Source organism: Ostrinia nubilalis, chromosome 6 (assembly GCF_963855985.1).
Source record: "Ostrinia nubilalis chromosome 6, ilOstNubi1.1, whole genome shotgun sequence".
In the NCBI taxonomy this organism is placed as follows: domain Eukaryota; kingdom Metazoa; phylum Arthropoda; class Insecta; order Lepidoptera; family Crambidae; genus Ostrinia; species Ostrinia nubilalis.
In genome coordinates, this window is record NC_087093.1 from 8,659,438 (window position 1) to 8,681,302 (window position 21,865).

General features: G+C 39.4%; 2 protein-coding genes across 2 annotated transcripts; one reads left to right on the top strand and one right to left on the bottom strand.

Annotated features, from left to right (window-relative positions):
* Positions 1 to 15,854: 15,854 nt before the first annotated feature.
* On the top strand, positions 15,855 to 16,714 carry LOC135072554 (uncharacterized protein KIAA1143 homolog). The gene has a single exon (XM_063966509.1). It carries the CDS (start codon positions 16,100 to 16,102, stop codon positions 16,499 to 16,501), a length of 402 nt encoding a protein of 133 aa, XP_063822579.1. The 5' UTR covers positions 15,855 to 16,099; the 3' UTR covers positions 16,502 to 16,714.
* LOC135072553 (pancreatic triacylglycerol lipase-like) lies at positions 16,701 to 21,652 on the bottom strand. The gene is made up of 6 exons (XM_063966508.1): positions 21,648 to 21,652; positions 20,625 to 20,772; positions 20,097 to 20,500; positions 19,770 to 19,973; positions 19,249 to 19,517; positions 16,701 to 17,410 (listed from the first exon to the last, which is right to left on the bottom strand). Exons 2-5 carry the CDS (start codon positions 20,663 to 20,665, stop codon positions 19,300 to 19,302), a joined length of 867 nt encoding a protein of 288 aa, XP_063822578.1. The 5' UTR covers positions 20,666 to 20,772; positions 21,648 to 21,652; the 3' UTR covers positions 16,701 to 17,410; positions 19,249 to 19,299.
* Positions 21,653 to 21,865: the final 213 nt, after the last annotated feature.

A 21,865-nucleotide genomic window follows, 5' to 3' on the forward strand; every position in this document is an offset into this window, starting at 1 on the left:
TACCTATTTGTATTTTGAACAAGGCCCTAGCAGGCAAGTGAAATAGCACTTCCAAGAAGTGTATAATAATAATATAAAAATTATAATGTATAACAGTATTTGAGTATAATGCATTTATTATTATTAGACTGTAGCAATGATATGTGATGTTAATGTGTGATGTAAATGTAGTTTGTAGAGATTCCAGATTATCCGTTGTAAATAGTGTAACTTTATTGTTTTATCAGTGTATTCAAATTTTACATGTTACAGTATGTTAACAGTTTTCCTTACAACAATTATAACCACATTGCTGGACATTCTTGTTATATGCACAGTAACTATTTGTATTTATACAGGATGTTACACTCTGTATAATTCATTATAAACAATAATTATTTAAGTTAGTTTTACGTTTTAGTATGTATCTATTTATAAATGCGGCATTTTACAGCAGGCATTATTATTGTGCCTACCCATTTATGTATTTGATTTGTTGAAAGGAAAATATTTTATAAAGGAATCCAAATAGGTCGCTAGCAATTGAGTTAGGATTCTGCCGTTTAGAAAACTTCCGGAATATTCTGTGCGTGTCCGAACTACACCGTACCTACATGAACAAACACATGAAAATACCACATTATGGTAATCGCTTTGTTCTCAAACAAAAGTGGTTAGCTTCTGAGCCCCGATTACGGTAACTTTTAACGTCTACAATCCAGACACGCTTCATCGATTCTGCGATACGATTGGTCAAAACAGCTGACGTACGCTGTTTACGCTGGCGTACGTCAGCTGTCTTGACCAATCGTATTGCAGAATCAGAAACGCGTCTGGATTGGAGACGTTAAAAATTACCGTAATCGGGGCTCTGGACGTCCTGCGCGGGCTAAACACACAGCCGTGCCTAACTAAACTTTAAATGACAATTGAGTGATAACTTTAAAATAGCTTTAAGATCATATACTGAACCGTCTTATCAGAACGTATGAAGAAAGTAATAACTTTATATCTCTTTGGCTGTCTTATCAACGCAGGATGTACGTAGAAATGTAGATATATCAGGAAGTTTGATAACTATAAAAATAAAATTGTATCAATGTGATGTGTTGTGTTGTGTAGTTAAAGGTAGAATGCTTAGTAAACTTTTTTTACTTTGTTAATAAAATACGATAATTTAAGTGATAGAAACTGCAATTGTTTCTTACTTTTTACAATTTTGTCCTTTGACTATAATATAGTACCTATTTAGAAATTATTTATACATACAAAATATAATGTAAATGTATTAAGACATGTTGATCACTTACAAGAGTTTACGGTTAACTTATGTAGATACGTTATCTACATAAAAAACTTAAATGCATTTATGAAATGTCTTGAATGGAAGTAATTTTAGCTATCTAAGAATGCCTATTAGTTGTTACAACAACTGACGCTATGCCGTAGTGGCAATCCCAGCAGTCAGTAGACCCAGGCCGCACAACCTAGAACTTGCTATGTTGCGGTATTAAACTGCATTGGTTCGTTATCTTTGCAGAATAGAGGTAACTCCTCTACCTGACCTGGGGCCTGCCGAGCTTTTGTAAATAGCCCACCGTGCTTTGTTAAAGTGAAATAATAATATGTTTAAACATAATGAAATAAATGTATGTTGCTACTTCTAAAACGTTTTCGTGGCCCCTTTAAAAAAGGTCGAGTATAGTTGCTAAGCAAAGCATGCATGTTACCAAGAAATCGTCCTACAATCTAGTTCTAGGCACAAAGTGATATGCACTTGGTTGTGTGGCTGGGTCCCTATGACATGCGTTTTTTTAGCGGTGTGTAAATACGACCACGATACTCGGCTGCAGCGTTCGCATGCATGCGCGATCTAAATCATTGTATTTATTAATTATTTTACTTTTCGTTGTCGTTACAATTTAATAGCTGTAATGTTTTCTATTGATTATCTTTTTTGACAGTGTGTAGAGACTGTACTGGGCCCGATTCTGAGTGAACCGCTCTCTATTGACCTAAACCTGAATCTTCAAATTATAGGTATATATTTTAGTTAAAAAGTGGATAGTGTCAAAATAAAATTAAAATAGAAAAACATGTTTTTCACATCTAATAAAATGTAATAATTATTTATCTCATTACAAAGAAAATAAAGAAATAATTACTATATTAAATGCAAGATTTTTTTAAATATTTAATTGGTAGGATGTATTTCTTTTGTAAAAGAGCATTCTCATTTATCAACAGCAAATCACTAATTTGTATGTAATAATGTATTATTATTTTCTTTACTTATTAGCTAGTCCAGGCACAGTCATGACTGCAGAGATGCTAACTGAGATTGACACTTTCAAATTTTAATTGTAATTAAAATAACCGCAGGATCGGTCACACTGTCTACGCTGCAGGCACTGCACTGTTTAGTCTTTGAGCATAATGCCTTCTTCATTAATATAAATAAGTAGTAGGAATAGGAAATATTTTTCTGTTTACAAGTTGAATATACACACACCGGCAGATTTAGCGGAACGCAAAAAAAAGTATGAAAATAAGGAAAATTACTACTGATCTATGAAATATTTATTATACAAAATAAAGAGATAATTAAAATAAAATAAAATAACATATATTTCTTAAATATTTAGTCGTTTTTATTTAATAAAAAATCATCGAAACGAAATTTCAATTTTTCAGTTTTGAACAAAAATTAGAAATTGTGGCCAGATTAAAAATTAGGGTAGCTTATCACTAACCAAATGAATTAATTAATGATGGGTATTACCCCCTCTTGCTCTGATGATGGTTTCCATTCATCTGAGCATGCTGCAGTTAATGTTATGAAGGGTATTTTGGGGCAATGTCTGCCATTCCTCTAGTAACGCGTTTCTCAACACCACCAGTGGTATTCTGAGTTTAACACATCTTTTAAGAAAGTCCAAGACATGCTCTATAGGATTCTTGTCTAGGGATCTTGCCAGCCACTGCATCATGGGTATATCCAAATGGTTTAGATGTGCCTGTACTGAGCGAGCACTGTGAAAACGAACATTATCGTGAATTAAACTAAAGGAGTCCACAATAAATGGAGTAAATGGCACATCATGTTCTTCTAAAATGTTCCTAGTGTACCATTCAGAAGTCGTATTTCCTCCATCACCCACCACTAACTCCGTGCGAGCTCCCAAACAAATCCTTCCCCACACCAGAATTAAGCTACCTCCATAAACCACGATATTTTCAAAATTAAGACTAAATGTTACGTTCTCTTTGTGTCTCCATATTCGCTATCTTCCATCGATCTGGTTTAAGAGAGCTCTGCACTCATAAGTGAAGAGATCATGCCTCCAGTCGTTCAAGACCCAATCACGATATTCACGTGAAAAGTTCAATATGTTTTTTCGGTGCTGTGTCACAAGTTGGAGCTTTCTCGGGTATGCACGACCCTATACCAACTTCAGTAAATCTCCTGTGAACTGTGGGCTCAGTCACTCTTACTCCTCGAGTGTCTTTAAGGTTATTTCTGGCTTGAACAGCAGGTAACCGCGACTTTCTGAAAACTCGAAGTTGTAAAAAACGGTCATCCCGTCGCGAAGTACGCCTTTTTCTGACTTGAACCCTCCTCCTAACGACAGAAATGATCAATCTGTACCGTTGGTTACTGCCATGGGTGGTCGATACTGATCAACGACGTCTTACGGCAGCCGATTTGTATGCATGGCCGTTACTTCTCATTTCATCTGCCTTAATGATTTCTGACGGTGCTAAGCTGGGCATAATAAACCCTTATAAGTAACTGAATGCTTACACAACAAAATTCTCAGAAAAAAAACATCTTTCACGTAAAAGAAATCCAAATTAGCAAAAGCTTCATTCAATTCAAAACACTCAACGAAACTGTTGATGGGGTAATTTAAACAAAATAATTAAAAAAATATACTGTTGGCAATTATTTTTTTCATATTTAGAATAAAATTAAAAAATAATGTCATAATTAGGCATTTTTTTCCTAAAATAATGATGATATTGATGCTTTTTTTTCCGTTCCTCTAAATCTGCCGGTGTGTGTAATAAAATCGAGAAAGTATTATTATAAAAATGTGTTTTTCTTATTAATATTATTTTATAATATTCTTTGCCTTTTTCATAAAAATCTTTCGACATAAAAACTGTTACATTTTATCTATTTTATTCCCTGCCCGTATTAGACGAGCAGGTGATCGCCAGACCTACGTCATTTTTTATGGGCTATATTTCACCGGGACACCATAGATAGCGGCGCAACCAGTCGCCGCTACCAACAAAATGTATACAGCCATAGAGAAAAGTAATACTTATACAGCTTTGTGCAACCAAACGGACACAGGTGAGTAACTCTATAGTAGGGAATTTAGTGCAAGAACCCCTCCACTTTGGTATAGAAGGCTCATTTTTGCAACAGTGGTTCTTTGGGTGCTCCTGAGTGGATTTCCGTCGGTAGACATCGGGAGCCCCCCCTGTGGTAGCAGGGGGAGGGGGGGCAAGTTTCCTTCCGCCACGCTTCACTTTAAGGCCCATATCTTCAAAACTATGGGTATTAGGGCAAGTGTGGTATCATTTTCGGATAATTAAAGGATGGCGAATTCATTTCTAGAACAAGCTTTTTGCCTTTTCATACAAAAAATAGAAATATTGAGTAAAATTCACAAAAACCAAAAAGTATTTTTTTAAATAAACGTCGTTAACTTTTAAACCAATGAAGATAATCTAATAAAAAAAATATGACCTGAAAGCTACATTTATCAGGATTATAAAAATATAACATTGAATGGTACTTTTTTCGCAAAAAGTGGGTGAAAAAAATTTTTTCTTCAGGACACAGCGGGCGAATTTTATTGCGCATCGGAAAAAAATATTTATTTTATCCATGAATTCATAATACACTCTGAGGCACAATTAACCGCCCACTTACATTTTCCGATGTAACTGCCACAATTAATTATGGATTGTTTTTTTTCTTGGCTATTTTGTAGATTGGATGATAACAAAAGAAAAAAAAACTTTCAATCAGATATTGCTTTAATTTTTAATACGTAATGAAAAAAAGTTTGAAATTACCAAATAATGAAGAAAAATAACGGTGATGATAAACAATCTAAAACTTTTAGTTGGTATTAAAAACAAAAAGTTAATAATGAGTACTGCCTCCTCTGGCTCTTATGACTTCTTCCAGTCGATTTGGAACACCATCCATTATGTCTTGAATATCTGACTGCGGTATATTCTCCCACTCTTCGACCACAGCAATCTTCAGCTCATTAATCGAAGTAGGAGCCGGAACCCGACTTCGTACTCGCTTTTTAAGATTGTCCCAAACGTGTTCAATGGGGTTTAGGTCCGGGCTTCGTGCCGGCCATGGTAATCGGGCTATACCCACGGTATCAAGATACTCCGTAACGACTCTAGCAACGTGCGCACGTGCATTAAAAGAAAATCGTCTCCAATAAATGGGGCAAAAGGGATGACATGAGGTTCTAAGACCTCTTCCACGTACCTCTGAGCGTTTACGCTGCCTCTTTCAAACACAACCAACTCTGTACGAGCCTCATAAGTAATACCACCCCATACCATGACTGAGCCACCTTGATAGCCCACTGTTTCCACAACAGCACACTGTGCAAACCTCTCACCGGGGCGTCGGTACACACGCCGCTGGCGTCCATCGGGACCTCTTAGAGCTACTCTGTACTCATCAGAGAAGAGGACGTTCTTCCATTGGTCCATGGTCCAGTTACGGTATTGTTGAGCAAATCGAAGTCTTACCCTCCGGTGCTCTGTGGTCAATGCTGGGACTCGACCTGGCCGGAATCCAGTCAAATTACGTTCTGCAAGCCTTCTTCTTATGGTCCTAACGCTAACACTTACATTTCGTACTTCATATAGGCGGTTACGGGCTTCGGGAGCTGTAGTGAAGCGATTTCTTAAAACGTTGGACACGATGAAGCGGTCATCTCGTTCAGAGGTGCACCTCCTACGACCTTGTCCTGGTCTTCTGGTGTAAGATACAGTTTCTCTGTATCGTCGGACGGCATCACGTATCGTAGTTCGAGGATATGACAGCATACGGCCTATACGACGTTGGCTGTATCCAGCATCTGAAAGCGCCACCGCTCTAGCTGCACCGGCTGCATCCAATGGCATTTTACTGAGTAAAAGGCAACTGACACACTCTCACGCACCTCAAGAACTAAGAAATGTGTCTAAAAACTTTACACGCAATACTTAATGTCCGCGCAAAACAATCAGTCGGCAAGTCAATTTTTGACTAAAATCAATAAAACAGACTCACACATGAGGGTATCTTTAAAAACGTGGTAGAAACTGTCTTAATTCATCAGAAACTATCCACTTAATAAATTGTCATTCAACTTCATGAGCGTTTAGTTAAGTATTGTAAACAAAGTTAGGCCGCTTTAGTTGGGTGGGCGGTTAATTGTGCCTCAGAGTGTATTTGGTTCATAAGCAAGCAAGGATTATTATTTTAGAATTTATTTAGAGTTGCTGGCACATCAATCTACCATAATTTGTATTTTTTCGTCAATTGATTTTGAACTCTATGTGTGAGACATAAGGTTGAAAATAGCTTAAATACATTTTAATATTGAAAATATCATAAGAAGAAACAAGAAGAAAGCACTAAATAAAGAACTTTAATTTGTCTAAACGTCTTAATGATTATTATTATTTTAATTAACACTTTTATTTCTACATACTATTGTACCAGTGATTTAACGGAAAGGTAAGTGTGAGGAAAATGAGGTTTCACAATCATAGTACGGGAGATATTTTTAGCACAAAGGTTACGGCTGTGACCGTTTTAGTTGTTTTTTTCAGACAGCACCAGCTTGTGCACTACTTCTTGCACTTACATCTCACCATTTCCAGGCAAGCCTCGGCAGCTACGGGCAAACCGGTCCATGTAGGCTCTATCTTGCTATCGGCTCTGGTCCACCCCCAACCAGTCGGGTAAAGGGAAGACTGAGTCGGTTGCTTGCAACTAATCCTATACGCGAACCCCTTGGATTGATCTAATAAGTAAGTGGATAGATCTTGAACAAGGGACGACTAGAAAAGAGGACCAAAATCCCAACAGAACAGCCTAATCTGGTTTACTGACAGCTCAAAGATGCAGTAGCGGCGTAGGGGGGGGCGGGCCGCCCCGGGTGCCAAGCATCAGAGGGTGACACATGTCGCACAGATTAGTACTCACTGGCGGATCTGCATAGCAAGTCTGAGGTCTATGTCACTGTCTTTCAATCTTGGAATCGGTAGGTAACCCCAAAATCGTGGGGGTTACCAGGGGGTGCCTTATAGGACTTACACCGCCACTGCAAAGATGGCCTTGGGAAAGGGAACGGGCGTCTACTGTAAACAGTGTAAACACTTCGAACATAGTGAACGCTTAAAGAGGTTTGCTACAGTGTTTCAAGCTGAATTCTACGCTATAATATGTGTGCACTAGCCTATATATAATGGGGGGTAGAAGTTGCTCGCGTCCGTAGGAAACACCACCTTTTCCGAGGCCCACCCTACACGTGCCCCCCGGGTGGTGCCAAATGAGCGACAACGCCGAACAACAGGCGGCGGTTAAATAACCTGACCATCTGGTGCACCATAAACCAAGGAGGACTAAATCCCTCCTAAAAGCATGGCCATGTCACCTTGGGAAAGCGACATGTGTAATCCTCCCATCCCCCTCCACTCCCCCCACACCTCAATAATCCTCACTCCTCCCCATCAACCCACTCCTCTCCAGTCTCCCACCCACCACACCCTACATAGCCGAACCGTGGCGGCGCATAACCACACCGGGCCCGCAAAGCCCTGGGGCACTAAATACCCCCTAAAAGCTCGCACCACACTTTCACCATGGGCAGGTGGCAGTGTGCGTTACTATCTTCCGCCCGCACACCTTATGATGGCAGACTCGAAAAATGTATTGCCCCAGGAGGGTACCACCGAAGGTGGAGAATCCCTCACCGGACCCAATCCGGTCTGTCCCACGTACTCTGGGGGGGACAAAGAATGCCACAAGCCAGGATCAAGCCTGGACTTAACATGCCTAGCAGAGGCGATCCCATCCACCGCGCCGGTCGACACCCTGTCGCCCTGGAACGTGGTGATGCACAAGCGGCCCAAGAAGGGCGATAAGAAGAAGCAGCAGGAGCAGCAACAACAACAACAGCAACGACAGGCAGGCAAACCGGCTCGCGTTCGTCCCAGCAGGCGAGCGAGACAGAAAGCCCGCCAGTCGCTAAACTCAAGAACACCCCACGTGGCGGAAACGCAGCGTGAGAATCTGCCGTCCACCTCCAAGGTGTTGACCGATTCGCAGGGCACCACGAATCATAATCCTCCACCCCCACCACCGCCACCACCACCACCACCACCACCACCATCATCACTACCTCCTCCTCCCCCACCCCCACCTACGTTACCCAGTCAGGCGAAGGGTAAGGCTCCGGGAGGTTATCACGGTCGGCGGACTGCAGCGACGGCAACCCCTGCGCTTGAAAAGGCGCAACCTGGGAAGTGTGAACGTGCTTCAGCGAAGCGCGCCCGCCTGGACGAAACCAGGTCCCCCAGGGGGGAAGCCAAGCGTGCAAAAACCGACGTGAGGCCAAAGCGGACGATGAGCTACGCGGATGCGAGTCAATCGCATCTGCAGATAGCGGTGACCACCGTCCCGCCGAGGGACCTCACTATGAGCCAAGCGGAGCGGATCCGTATTGCTATCGATGATAGAATCACGGATACTGCTCTAACCCCAGGCATGCGTGCTCCGTCTTTGCGCGGTCGTCCCTATCTTTATGAGGGGGCTTTCGCGTTTTGGTGCGAGGATGCAAGGTCCCGCGAATGGCTGGAGAACCAGGTGAAATCCATTCCCTCACCTATCCCGGACACAACCCTGACAGTTGTAAAGCTGTCAGAAGTAAGGAGGAGGCTGAGAGCGGGACTTCTCCTACACAGCCACATTACCGACCCGGTGACGCTGCAAAAGGTCATCAGCAACCAAAACCCTTGGTACAAGGTGGACACCTGGCAGTGCATCAGCGCCTCGGTGACAGAGGGAGCAGAAGTAGCGGAGGAAGGTCCGTCATCTAGGTACAAAGCTGTGTACCTGGTCCTGGGGATCCCTGAGGACCAAAAACAGACCATCCTCGACAGAGACCGTCGGGTATCACACCTGTCTGGTGGTGGCTACATCAAATTCTTCAGTAGCAAGGAGGAAGAATCGGAGGCCACCACCACAACCACAGCAGCGACGAAGGAGTCGTCGACCCCAGAGCCTTCCACCTCAGCTCCCCATCAGGGTCAGAGCGAGTTGGAGACAGCCTCGCCACTAAAGACGGAAGGAGGGACCAGTGAAGACGAAGATGGCCTCCTTAACAGTCCTTAAATCCACCATCGACGTCATACAAACCAACCTCCAGCACAAACAAATAGCGGCGGCGTCACTACGCAGGGTGCTGGAGGTAAATAACAATAGGACCGTCGCCCTGATCCAAGAGCCCTGGATCAGAAACAACAAAATCTGCGGCCTAAACAACACAGGAGGTAAGTTACTAGTAAACACCTCCATTGATAAACCAAGAACGTGTATTTACATGCCGAACACGTTAAGCTGTACCATGTTAAATCAGTTCTGTTCCAGAGATGTCACCGCAGTGAAAACCGTGACAGAACAACAAACCCTAGTGCTAGCCTCAGTGTATATGCCAAGTGAGGATGCAGTTCCCTCACAAGAACTCACCGCACTGGTACAACACTGTAGAGAGCAGGCCTGGGGCTTGATCATCTCCGCAGACTGCAACGCACACCACCCGCTGTGGGGAAGTACGGATTCAAACAAAAGGGGTGAGTTACTAACTGAATATTTATTCCAATCGAACCTGAATATTATGAACAAAGGAGCTGAACCCACCTTCGTAAGTTCAAGGTACCAAACTATAATAGATCTGACGCTGGCAACACATGAGGCGGCGGAACTGATTGAAGGCTGGCATGTGTCAAACGAGCCATCCTTTGCGGACCACCGACGCATATGTTACCAAATAAAAATGAAACTAACAGACCCTGTTCCATATCGTAACCCCCGTAAAACCGATATAACAAGGTACACTAAAATACTAACCAAAACACTAAACGATACACAAATGACAGATGTAACACTTAGCACTAACAATATAGAGCTAAACATACAAAACCTCACAACTGCTCTAACGAAAAGCTACGAAGAGTCATGCCCAGAAGTTACTCCCAAAGTTGCGAACAAAGGTTCCTGGTGGGGGCCGGAACTTGAACGCCTTCGGAAAAAACTCAGGACACTTTTCAACCGAGCGAAAAACACCAGAACCAATGAAGACTGGAACAAATACAAAGAAGCACAGAAGCACTACAAGAAGCGGATCAGATTCCGTAGTAGAGAACACTGGCGCAATTTCTGTAGTAGCATAAACTCAACAAGCCAGGCTGCTAGGATTAAGAAAATCCTATCAAAAGGTGATCTCAATCTCCTGGGCTTCCTAAAGAAGGAAGACGGCACCTACACGAACACGGAAGATGAAACAAGCACAATGCTGCTAAAAACACACTTTCCGGGTTGTAAGATCACATCGATCGCAAGGTGGCAGGATGAACAACAAAGCACACCGACAAACGAAGAGTGGAAAATCGCCAATAGTATAGCAACAGCGGATAAAGTAAATTGGGCGCTAAATAGCTTTCAACCCTTTAAATCCGCAGGACTGGACGGAATCTTCCCAGCGCTATTACAATGGCAAACAGCCCAAATACTAAAGTACCTAGTACAGATATACCGGGCATGCATAGCTTTTAAATACATACCCAAGCCATGGAGGGAAGCAAAAGTAATCTTTTTACCGAAACCGGGAAAAGAAGACTACACACAGGCAAAATCCTTCAGACCAATTAGTCTAACATCGTTCCTACTAAAAGGACTGGAAAGATTGGTAGACCGGCATCTCAGGGATGGCGTGCTGAAAAGCAAACCACTACACCCCCAACAACACGCCTACAGGAAAGGCAGATCAACAGAGTCGGCTCTACACATGGTAGTACATAAAATAGAGTCGGCCATCACAAACAAAGCGTCAACCCTTGCTGTCTTCATAGACATAGAAGGAGCGTTTGATAAAACTATGCACAACAGCATAAACCACGCCCTGGAACAATTCAACGTAGAACCAACCGTAAGAAGCTGGGTCACGGAACTAGTTAGTAAAAGGGCGGTTCAGGTGGTGGCGAACACGACTACCAGAGCAGAGGTTGTCAGAGGATGCCCTCAAGGAGGCGTCCTATCGCCACTACTATGGAACATGGTAGTGGACAGTCTGTTAAGGAAACTAAATGACAGAGGGTACACAGCCATTGGATATGCAGATGACATCACCATACTGTTAAACGGAGGGGCTGAAAACGTGCTATGTGAAATAATGCGTTCAGCCCTAAACATTGTTGAAAACTGGTGCAACGACCACCAGCTGTCAGTAAACCCAAACAAAACTGAACTAATCCTTTTCACTAACAAAAGGAAACTACCAGAGCTCCAGCTACCAGAACTCTTTAAAACAAAACTCTCCCTCTCAACACAAGTGAAGTATCTGGGCATCACCTTTGACCACAAATTGAACTGGGCGAGTCACATTGAAAACAAGACAAAGAAGGCCTGTATAGCATTTTATCAGTGTAAAAGACTCATTGGTAGCAGATGGGGTCTTAACCCTAAGATAACACTTTGGCTCTACACATCAGTTATCAGGCCCTCTGTCACTTATGGATCAGTTGTCTGGTGGCCCAGAACAAAACTATCCACAGTAAGATCAAAACTCCAAAGCCTGCAACGTCTAGCAAGCATAGCGGCCACTGGTTGCATGAGAACCACACCATCGGCATCACTTGAGTACCTTCTGAATCTTAGACCCTTAGATCTCATCATTCAGGAGGAAGCGCAAGCAGCCGCTCTAAGACTTAAAGGAAACGGCCTATGGAAGCAAAACAAGGAGACAGGACACTCTGCGATCCTGCAGAAAACCATAAAAGAAATACCTCTCACTGAGGCACCCATCGACAGGATACCCTGTGAACACATTTTCGACCGAAGATATAATATCCAACTTACAGCGGAGACGCGAGATTACTCTGGAATCAATGAAGTTAGGATATACACGGACGGCTCCATAACTCAAACGGGTACAGGAACTGGTGTCTTCTCGAATGATCTTAATATAAGAATATCAACAACATTAGATAAACACAATACAATTTTCCAAGCAGAATGCATTGGAATTACCAAAGCAGCACAGGCGGTAACAGCCAGAGACATCCGAGGTCTAAACATAAGAATTATCTCGGATAGTGCATCCGTACTGCAAGCGCTAAAAAGCAACACAATAACAACGGCCCTTATATTGGAATGCCATGAAGCGCTCCAAGACATTGCAGCTGTAAATGGAGTTACCCTGCAATGGATCAAAGGGCACAGTAACTCTTTAGGCAACGACGCAGCGGATGAACTGGCAAAAAGAGGTTCGGACACAACAGTATTTGGCCCGGAACCAATACTGCCGATACCACAAGCACAGATCAGGAACTGGCTGCGTTCCAAAACAGAAGAAAAACACCACACAGAATGGAAAAATAGCGAAGGATGCAGGCAAACAAAAGATGCGGTTCCGGACGTATCGAAAAAGTTCTCCCGCAGCCTCATCAGACTAAACAGGGACAGCATCCGCAAGGTCTTAAGTGTCATAACCGGACACTGTATGCTAAACAAGCACCTATACAATATAGGTGTCACAGACAGCCCACTATGCAGGGGGTGCATGGAGGCAGAGGAAACACCGCAGCATGTGCTCATGGAGTGCAGTAGCGTGGAAGAACAACGGGCTCAATTTCTTCGATCACCGTCGTCGCTACAGGAAGCCTGCAGCAGCCTGGACGGGCTGCTCGCCTTCTGGGGGGATCTGGGGTGGTTGGAGTAGGAAGATAAACCACAAATCGCGCACAATGGCCCTATCATGAGGCTAAGTGCGGTAATCGATTGCCCTGCAAAACTAACTAACTAACTATGTGTGCACTAAAGAACAGGGGTGTAAAAAACGCAACATTTACATCCTGATCCACAGCCAGGCAGCACTCAAACAAAAAGCCATCGTCTCAGTGAAGGTTGAGTCTAGAATTATTCTAGATGCAATCTTAAAGATGAACAAACTCGGAAAGCATAAAAGTGTCCCTGATGTGGGATACCTGGACATACACGGATCAAATGCAATGGGAGAGCCGACAGTCTAGCGAAACTAGGGTCAGATGCGATACCTATTGGGTCAGAACTGATACTTACCTTTATCTAACGGCATACCTCATGGCCATATTCCAAGAAGCACAGTGCTGAATGGGAAATCTCCGATATAAGATAAGCCTCTCCAAATCATTCCTAAAGGGAAACACAGGGTCATGGAGAAAACTCATTAAGCGGAAATGAAAGGTACCTAAGCCCAAGCAATTACTGGTACGCAAACTGGGCATTATGGAACGAACCAAATGTCCCACAAAATGGGTCTAACAACAGAAGACAGCTCTCGAGCATGTGGAATACATGTGGGGTCCATGAATCAATACTGTAAGGATGGGTCTGCTTGGGTCAGCATAACCGGCATCAGAAGGCTTAGAAGGCTTTCACTCAGACGCTTAATTCACCTAATGAATAGGATTTTTTTGGATGATAGGGAATAAAAAAATGGAGCATATGGATCCTAATGGGTCGCTGTGGACTACGCTTAGACCTAGCTTAGCTTAGGCCCTACATAAGATAACCCAGACAGCAGCAGCAGCTTTGTATCAGCCTTGGCTACTGGCAGTATATCAAGGGATTCGCGTATAGGATCAGGTGCAAGCAACCGACTCGAGTCTTCCCTTTACCCGACTGGTTGGGGGTGGCCCAGAGTCGATAGCAAGATGGAGCCTACATGGACCGGTTTGCCCGTAGCTGCCGAGGCTTGCCTGGAAATGGTGAGATGTAAGTGCAAGAAGTAGTGCAGAAACTGGTGCTGTCTGAAAAAAACAACTAAAACGGTCACAGCCGTAACCTTTGTGCTAAAAATATCTCCCGTACTATGATTGTGAAACCTCATTTTCCTCACACTTACCTTTCCGTTAAATCACTGGTACAATAGTATGTAGAAATAAAAGTGTTAATTAAAATAATAATAATCATTAAGACGTTTAGACAAATTAAAGTTCTTTATTTAGTGCTTTCTTCTTATGATATTTTCAATATTAAAATGTATTTAAGCTATTTTCAACCTTATGTCTCACACATAGAGTTCAAAATCAATTGACGAAAAAATACAAATTATAGTAGATTGATGTGCCAGCAACTCTAAATAAATTTTAAAATAATAATCCTTGCTTGTTTATGAACCAAATAGTATGAATTCATGGATAAAATAAATATTTTTTTCCGATGCGCAACAAAATTCGCCCGCTGTGTCCTGAAGAAAAAATTTTTTTCACCCACTTTTTGCGAAAAAAGTACCATACCAGGGGGTGCCATAGGACTTGTGACGGGGGGGGGGGGGGGGGTGATCGCCCCGGGTACCAACCCATGCTACGCCGCCACTGTCCCGGTGAAATATAGCCCTAAAAGCAGCTGAAAGTTTGTCAGCGTATGCCAAAGAGCATAAAAGAGGCGTATGCTCCCAATAAAGAAAGGATAGAATGTTGGAGAATCATAAAGTTTAGGTCATCGTGACTTTGTCAGCTATCCTAAAAAACTGGCAAGGAGTTGGTTGGAACTGTCAAAGCTGTCTGGCTCATACTCTCTAATCTGTGGTCTGGCTGATGAGGAAACTACTTCTAATTATTGCCTTAATATTTTAAATAAAAAACAGCTTTTATGGTATTTTAAAAGATAACCGTAAGCGGTATAATCTATATATATAAAAATGAAACCCGTTTCGCGTTGTCACGGCATCACGTGTGAACGGCTGAACCGATTTCGATAATTCTTTTTTTTAAATGTTTGTGGAAGTCCAAGGATGGTTCTTACGGAAAAAAATATTAAGAAAATCTCTACGCTAAGGCGGTACGAAGTTCGCCGGGTCAGCTAGTTTATTCCTATATCCGTAACCGAATCCATAACCGAAACTACATATCCATAAAACATCCCTAAATTATGACTAAAAAAAATTAAAACTGAATACTTGGCTGTATGGCGTAATGCCCTTGCCTTTTCCTGAAAAAAAAAAAAGCAATATGTCAACATAATGTAAGTCATCTGTCATTTTTTGTAATTATTATTACTTACACCAGCAGACCAGTGTTGCCAGAAGGTTACTTTTGTAACCTTTTAGGTTACTTTTGAACTGCATTGGTTACTTTTAGGTTACACTAATGAAAAGGTTACTTTTAGGTGATTTTTCAGAAATTGTAGAATTAACTTTTACAGGTTATTCAGTAAAAATATTAATAGTGACAATTTAAAAATTATGTCATAAACTGCATTTAAACATGAATTTGATTTATTATTTGTTAAAGACAATGAGTTTTAGCAAATGTTTTTTTGATAATAAAACGCAAATCCATGAAACGGTTTTATACGACCGGTCACTTTTCGGTCTTCATGGAATGGTCAAAATTTCGAATTTAGGTAAACATGAACCATCCATGAACAACCTTACACAATCGCTCCGCACCCCCCCCCCCCCCCCCCGTATGAAGGTTACTTTTTATTCAAAAAGGTTTCATTTTTTTATATTTCTGGTAATTTCTGACAAGACCCGACTGGCAACACTGCAGCAGACATACTCTCTAATCTGCTAATCTGTGACTTACACTAGTGAATTAATTTGTGTTTCGACACAAGTTTCGATGTGATTGCATTTCTTGCATTTTTTCATGCTATAAGGCAAGCCCAGCATTACAAACAAACCAAAAATTGATATCAATTACTTTATTAATGCATTACATTCACGCCTCAGAGGTACATATTACATAAAATAAATGATCCCACAATTTAGTACAGCGACGCATAATTTAAATTCTCCTGTTGCTTTTATTTATTATGAATCGAAAGAGAAACGTCAATTATATAAAACCAGAGGATCCTGAGTTTTTAAAAGTACTAAAAAGACAAGCTGGTTATGATGACAGGAACCACAAGTTTGATGAACTTCAAAATGCCGAAGACGATTTTGCAGAGGACGATGAAAGCGAGAAACCTCAAGTCATTGTTCTAAAGAAAGGGGATCTTACTGCAGAAGAAGCTGAAGTGGAACAGAAAAAGCTCGAGATCCTAGAATCCAACACTAAAGCAGACCTAACTCAGCGAATAATTTTTAAAACTAAGCAGAAGTCAAGTACAGATAAAGAAACAAATAAAAGAAAATCTAGTAACGCTAAACAAAAAGAATCTAAGAGGTCTCGCCAACTGTTGTCCTTTGATAATGATGACGAAGAAGATTAATCTATTTCAATTACAATCAAGCTTATTGGTATAGTAACATTATCGATCGAAAACAAATACTTACTAAAATTAACAATGGATCATGATGCAGAACACATTGTTGCATTAATGTGGTGACAATTTCAGAAAAGGCCAGTTTTTTAATCAGTTGTCAAAGAAGAGAAAAAAGGAAATAATGGTTTTTGAAATAAAATCAAAGTGACCTGAATATAATGTTTTATTTTAAAAAACAAAGTTATTCTTACTTTGTGTACCTAAATGATATTGGGTTATAAAAAGTTAGAATATTCCTGACAGTAGTTTTTCAAATATTTATTACTTACATCTAGCTATTAAAGATTTGAAGAAGAAACTATCCCCACTCACTAACTTAATTAACATCAACGTCATCAACCAACTAAAAATGTTGGCTACAATTTCCAAATTATAATTTAATGAATTCATGAATGCCATACTTACCTTCCAAAGAATTTACAGTTTAATACAAGACTGATCTAATCAAAAATCTGTTTAAAAAGCTAAATTATACTGACAGCTTCATAAATATAATTAATAATATTTACACGTTTTTTTTATGCAAGACAAGGCAGGTATTTGATCGCAATTGCACCTGATGTTAAGTGAGATGCAGTCTAGGATGGTACATAACTGCCCTGTAAGTGCCTATTCACTCTCGCAAACTTAAGTTATAATGGAACTTTTTACATTATCATCAAAGCTAATCCTTTTTTTCAATTTTCCTCTGGAGCCTACCGATGTATTTATAATATCACTCCTCTGGTAGGTCATTACCATATCAGGGTCACTTTCATATTCCATCAGTTTTCTTAGTAAAAACTTTCGTTCTTCTTTTACGATTAAAATACTTTCCTGGATTTTAGCGACTTCGTCACATAAAGCTGCATTTTCCTGAAATATTACATAAATATTATTTTAAATATTCACTCAATTTCTTAAAATTACAATACTTTAATACCTATCCCCCTGAAAATTGTTTTTGTCTTCTGCAAATTTCTCAAATATTTTAATAGTCAATTTTATTATTATGTTTATACTCATAATACTTCATAGACCTGCTTACTTACAAAACATAATTTGCTACATACTTTATAAACACATTAATAGCTAATGAATATTGATGGGGGTTGAAAGTAATTCAATACATTATAAGATTAATTATTGTCTCACAAGTTCAAAATAATATCTAAATCAGTAATAAATTATTGTAAGATTGTGTTACATTTAGTTTTATCCCAGGAAAATTTTTAATTGTTATTAAATTTTATGTACCAGTAGCAAGCTTTTAATCCTGATTTTTATGTATTTATACTTTCGTCTATATCTTTTGTTCTGCTTCTCCAACTGAACATTACTCATTATTGGCATTTAATTATTTTTATCAAACAAAATTACGCGATAAATAAACTCGATCAACCAAATTCGACTATTTGAAAATATGACATTGACATTTTTTTTCTTTTCATTATGGGTAAGGACGTATAGGAATGTATCGAATGGATCGTATAAGCTTCGTACTGTAGTCGTAATGCATAAAGTAAAAAGCAGTTTTAACCCTATATTGATAGATGGTTTCGACAGTCTAGTCACGAGACTCACAAGTCTAGCTAAAATGAAATATTAATTATAGCCTGACCAGGAACATAAAAACCCTCGCCATGTTGCGGAAAACTAATGGTACTAATTTCTTTTAATGGCAACAGTAACTGAAAACTTCATTGACATGTCACCTTGCATGTCAGTCTATTGCTGTCAAAGTGTAAACAAACTTTATTTTAAATGTGCGCAATTGATTTTGTAAATGAAATTGCTAAAATCTTTTTATAGTCGTGAAAGAAAAGTGGTTCACAATGTGTTAAAGTATTTGTCGAAGAGAAATACCAAGGGTTCGGACAATATTTTCATTGAATAATGTTTCCAACAAAGGTTGTCAAATTGACTGACATGTTTATCGTATAGTACAGTCCACTATGAAAATTAGCTGTGGTTTGTTTCAACTACCTATTTTAAAGTTTTTTGTCACTTTCTAAGTGTTGAATTTTATGGAATTGGGAAAGAAGTACCGAGTTTGAAGCGTTCATGAGCAGACATTGCAGTTTAATATTCAAGTTCTGAATTTGATTATTGATGAATACTAAAATAAATCCTACTAGCTCGATTGATGGTGTCATTTAATTTATTTAAACCAGGTTACCTATAATAATATTTTTTCGTTAATTTATGAAAATATTAAATTAGCCCGTAATCCTGATACATAAAGTTAGCCTATTAATTTAACACAGGTACGACTGTACTCAGTGTTGCACTATCAAATGCAATTGAAGCGCCTCTATGCCAGGGTTTTTATGTTCCTGGTCAGGCTATAATAAGAATATTTATTAATTACAATACTAACGGTAATTAAAATATCTCTGTACTTGTTTAAAAACATTTAAAGTTGCGTATGCACAATAATCTTAAAATTAGTTATTCGATGAATAAAATAATAACATCAATTTAATATAGGAACAAAAATTAAACATGAAAGCTCTTCTTGAGCGTACCAAACAAAATTAATTGCAGCAAAGTTATATAATAGCTATTATATTCTGTGATAATAGTGAGTGAATAATAATATTATGTAATGGATGGATTCAAATAAGTAGGTATCGTTTTATTTTTGGGTAGTTGCTAAAGCCTATAGGCACGGACTATTGGAGTTGTATTTAATAAAAATGCATATTGCATACCAAGGTAAGCTTTGGTCCAGAGCTCGCACCCTCTCCCTGAATAATTCCAGGCTACGACCTTATGCCTCTGCCAAATGGTTCTTCAGAATTAGTAGACAAATAGAATATGCCTCTCATATTCCAATCCGCAGCTTCACCCATGAAACCCACATGCGGGCAGGCTTTTTCCAGGTCGCTTCGCCAATTATTACATCGGTACGCAGGGAAGGCTTTAGGATTTATAATGGATTCAGCGAAGTAAATATGCGCTCTGCCATGACTACAAGCATCTGTAAAAGAAAAGAAAAGTTCTGGGACCGCATTGGTGAGTTTTTAATCCAATGCAATAGTAAATCACTTTGGAGTCTTGTTAATAGGTTGGAATTTCATTATCTAAAAAGTTAAGAAGCTTGCATTCTATAGGCCAAGGGCTGAACATCACCAAATTATTTTTTCCCGAATAATTTTAAATTCGATTAGTTATAACATTTTAAGTATACTTACTATTTTATAAGTAGGTATTAAAATATGACGCAACGTACCCCAGTGAAATATATTTTGAATGTTGCATCCCGGTTGGGGTGCCTTTCCATTATTTGGATAAAAATCAGCTTGACCAATTGCATCCCAAAAGCCAAGTACTCCTCCACACGTATGAATCACATCTACAAACTTTGCATCCGCATAGTCCAGCCTTGTTTTTTGATTTTGTATATTTTCAAACATTGGTAATGCTGGATCAAGGCCTGCAATTAAATTTTTAAAATAGAAATAAAAATACCTGCCTAGCTAGAGCTAATTAAGCGGGTCAACTGTTAAAGGAAATATAGGAAAATGTACCTACGTAGCATAATTAAATTAATACCAACCTGTGACTCGGCCAATTTTGATTTCCGACTCATAACCTGCAATTCCCATTACGTGTGCGCCTAGACTATGTCCAATTAGATGCATTTGATCACCGGAAATGTTAAACCTCCTGTGCATTGAATTCAGAAATTGAGCTATTTTGCGGCCAACAGCTTTTGTTTGACTTGCAGCCGACATGTAATAATAGTTCATTGAGTATCCACTCCAGTCCACAGCAATAACGTTGACGTTGGTGCGTGCAATGAAATACGAATTTTTTATGTTCATCACAGCGCTTTTGTCGGCATTTGACATCCATCCGTGGGTTATAACTTTTAATGGGGCATTGTTAAAAAGGACACCCATTGCGTCATCTGTGAGCATTGCCGATTCATCCAAAACAATATAATTGTCAGGGTCTTTCCTGAAAATTTAATACACACAATAATTCAAATTTAAACAGTGCTAAAATCTATTGATTTGCGCGACTTGATGGTACCTAAGTAATTAATTTATAATAACATATTTAAAGTACGAGTTAAACTTACATGCTGTAAAGTCTAAACTCTATATCCTGTTCCGTTTTCATCGAAGAATATGAAAATGTTGATAAATTAACAAAATGTGGTATACCATCTCCATCCGGAAAATAGATCCAGTCTTTACCATATTCCCCCGTAATGGCGGCTATATGACCTAGAAATTTTATTAACAAATTGATAAATGGATTATTATTATAACTAACTAGCGGCCGCCCGCGACATCGTACGTGTGGACCCCGTTTTTTACCCCCTTAGGATTGAAGTTTCGAGTTTTTTTAGGGTTTTCCCGGAAATTATTCGAACTTTTCTCGCCGTAAAAACCAACTGTGGACTTCAATGAACATTAAAAACAAAGAATTGGTAAAAATTTTCCAGGCGCTTACCAACACATTTTGGGATTCATTTTTATACTATACAGGGTGTTAGGTAAATGGGTATATGAGCCGACACTAGCCCATGTATACATGGTCATATAAATGGTATGGTGAGTTAGAAATTTGATTTCATCATTTTAATTTTTTTAATTTTCATACAAATCGGATTTTATGAAATTTATTTTGTATGAAAATTAAAAAAAATAAAATGATGATATCAAATTTCTGACTTCACTATACCATTTATATGACCATGTTAACATGGGCTAGTGTCGGCTCATATACCCATTTACCTAACACCCTGTAGATACTACATTATTATTTTTAGCAATAGTGCTCGGGTCAGCATCATGACAATGTAAATGTATTATTGACTTAGTTAAAGTTACCTACTTACTTTGCAACTCAGCTTAAGAAAATATTATCTAAAATTAAATTTACTTAGGTATAAAATTAAATAATTTAATTTTAATAAAAATAATATTTTAATATCTTACCGATCCAGGAATTAATAAAACAAAATATTACGAAGTTTAGTTGTAGGACTTTTGCTTGAAGATAATTCATTTTTAATGTGTTATTGATTTGAATTTATTATGTAAGTACCTACAGTACAATTGAGAAACTTCCAAACTGAAATGGAATTGGTACTTACCTTCCTTTCAGTCCTTTATTTTATGTCAATGGCAAATTAGATAGTGCCATTCGTATTGCATTAACGATAAAGTTAATTGCCAATTAAACCGTTTTAATTAACCACCCTAATTTATTAAAAGTGCCTTTAGTATCAAATTGAGATAGGTGCGTATTATGACATGCAATAGACTTAAGGTCTACCAATTTTAGATGTAGGACGAAACTGTTTGCAAGATA

Excerpts from the sequence above, each read along its gene's own strand:
- LOC135072554 (XM_063966509.1), top strand. The coding sequence starts at position 16,100 with ATGAATCGAAAGAGAAACGTCAATTATATAAAACCAGAGGATCCTGAG.
- LOC135072553 (XM_063966508.1), bottom strand. The coding sequence starts at position 20,665 with ATGAAAACGGAACAGGATATAGAGTTTAGACTTTACAGCAT. Across the intron at positions 20,501-20,624 it reads GAGTTTAGACTTTACAGCAT|GAAAGACCCTGACAATTATA; the intron begins GTAAGTTTAACT and ends TTAAATTTTCAG. Across the intron at positions 19,974-20,096 it reads CAAAATTGGCCGAGTCACAG|GCCTTGATCCAGCATTACCA; the intron begins GTTGGTATTAAT and ends ATTTAATTGCAG.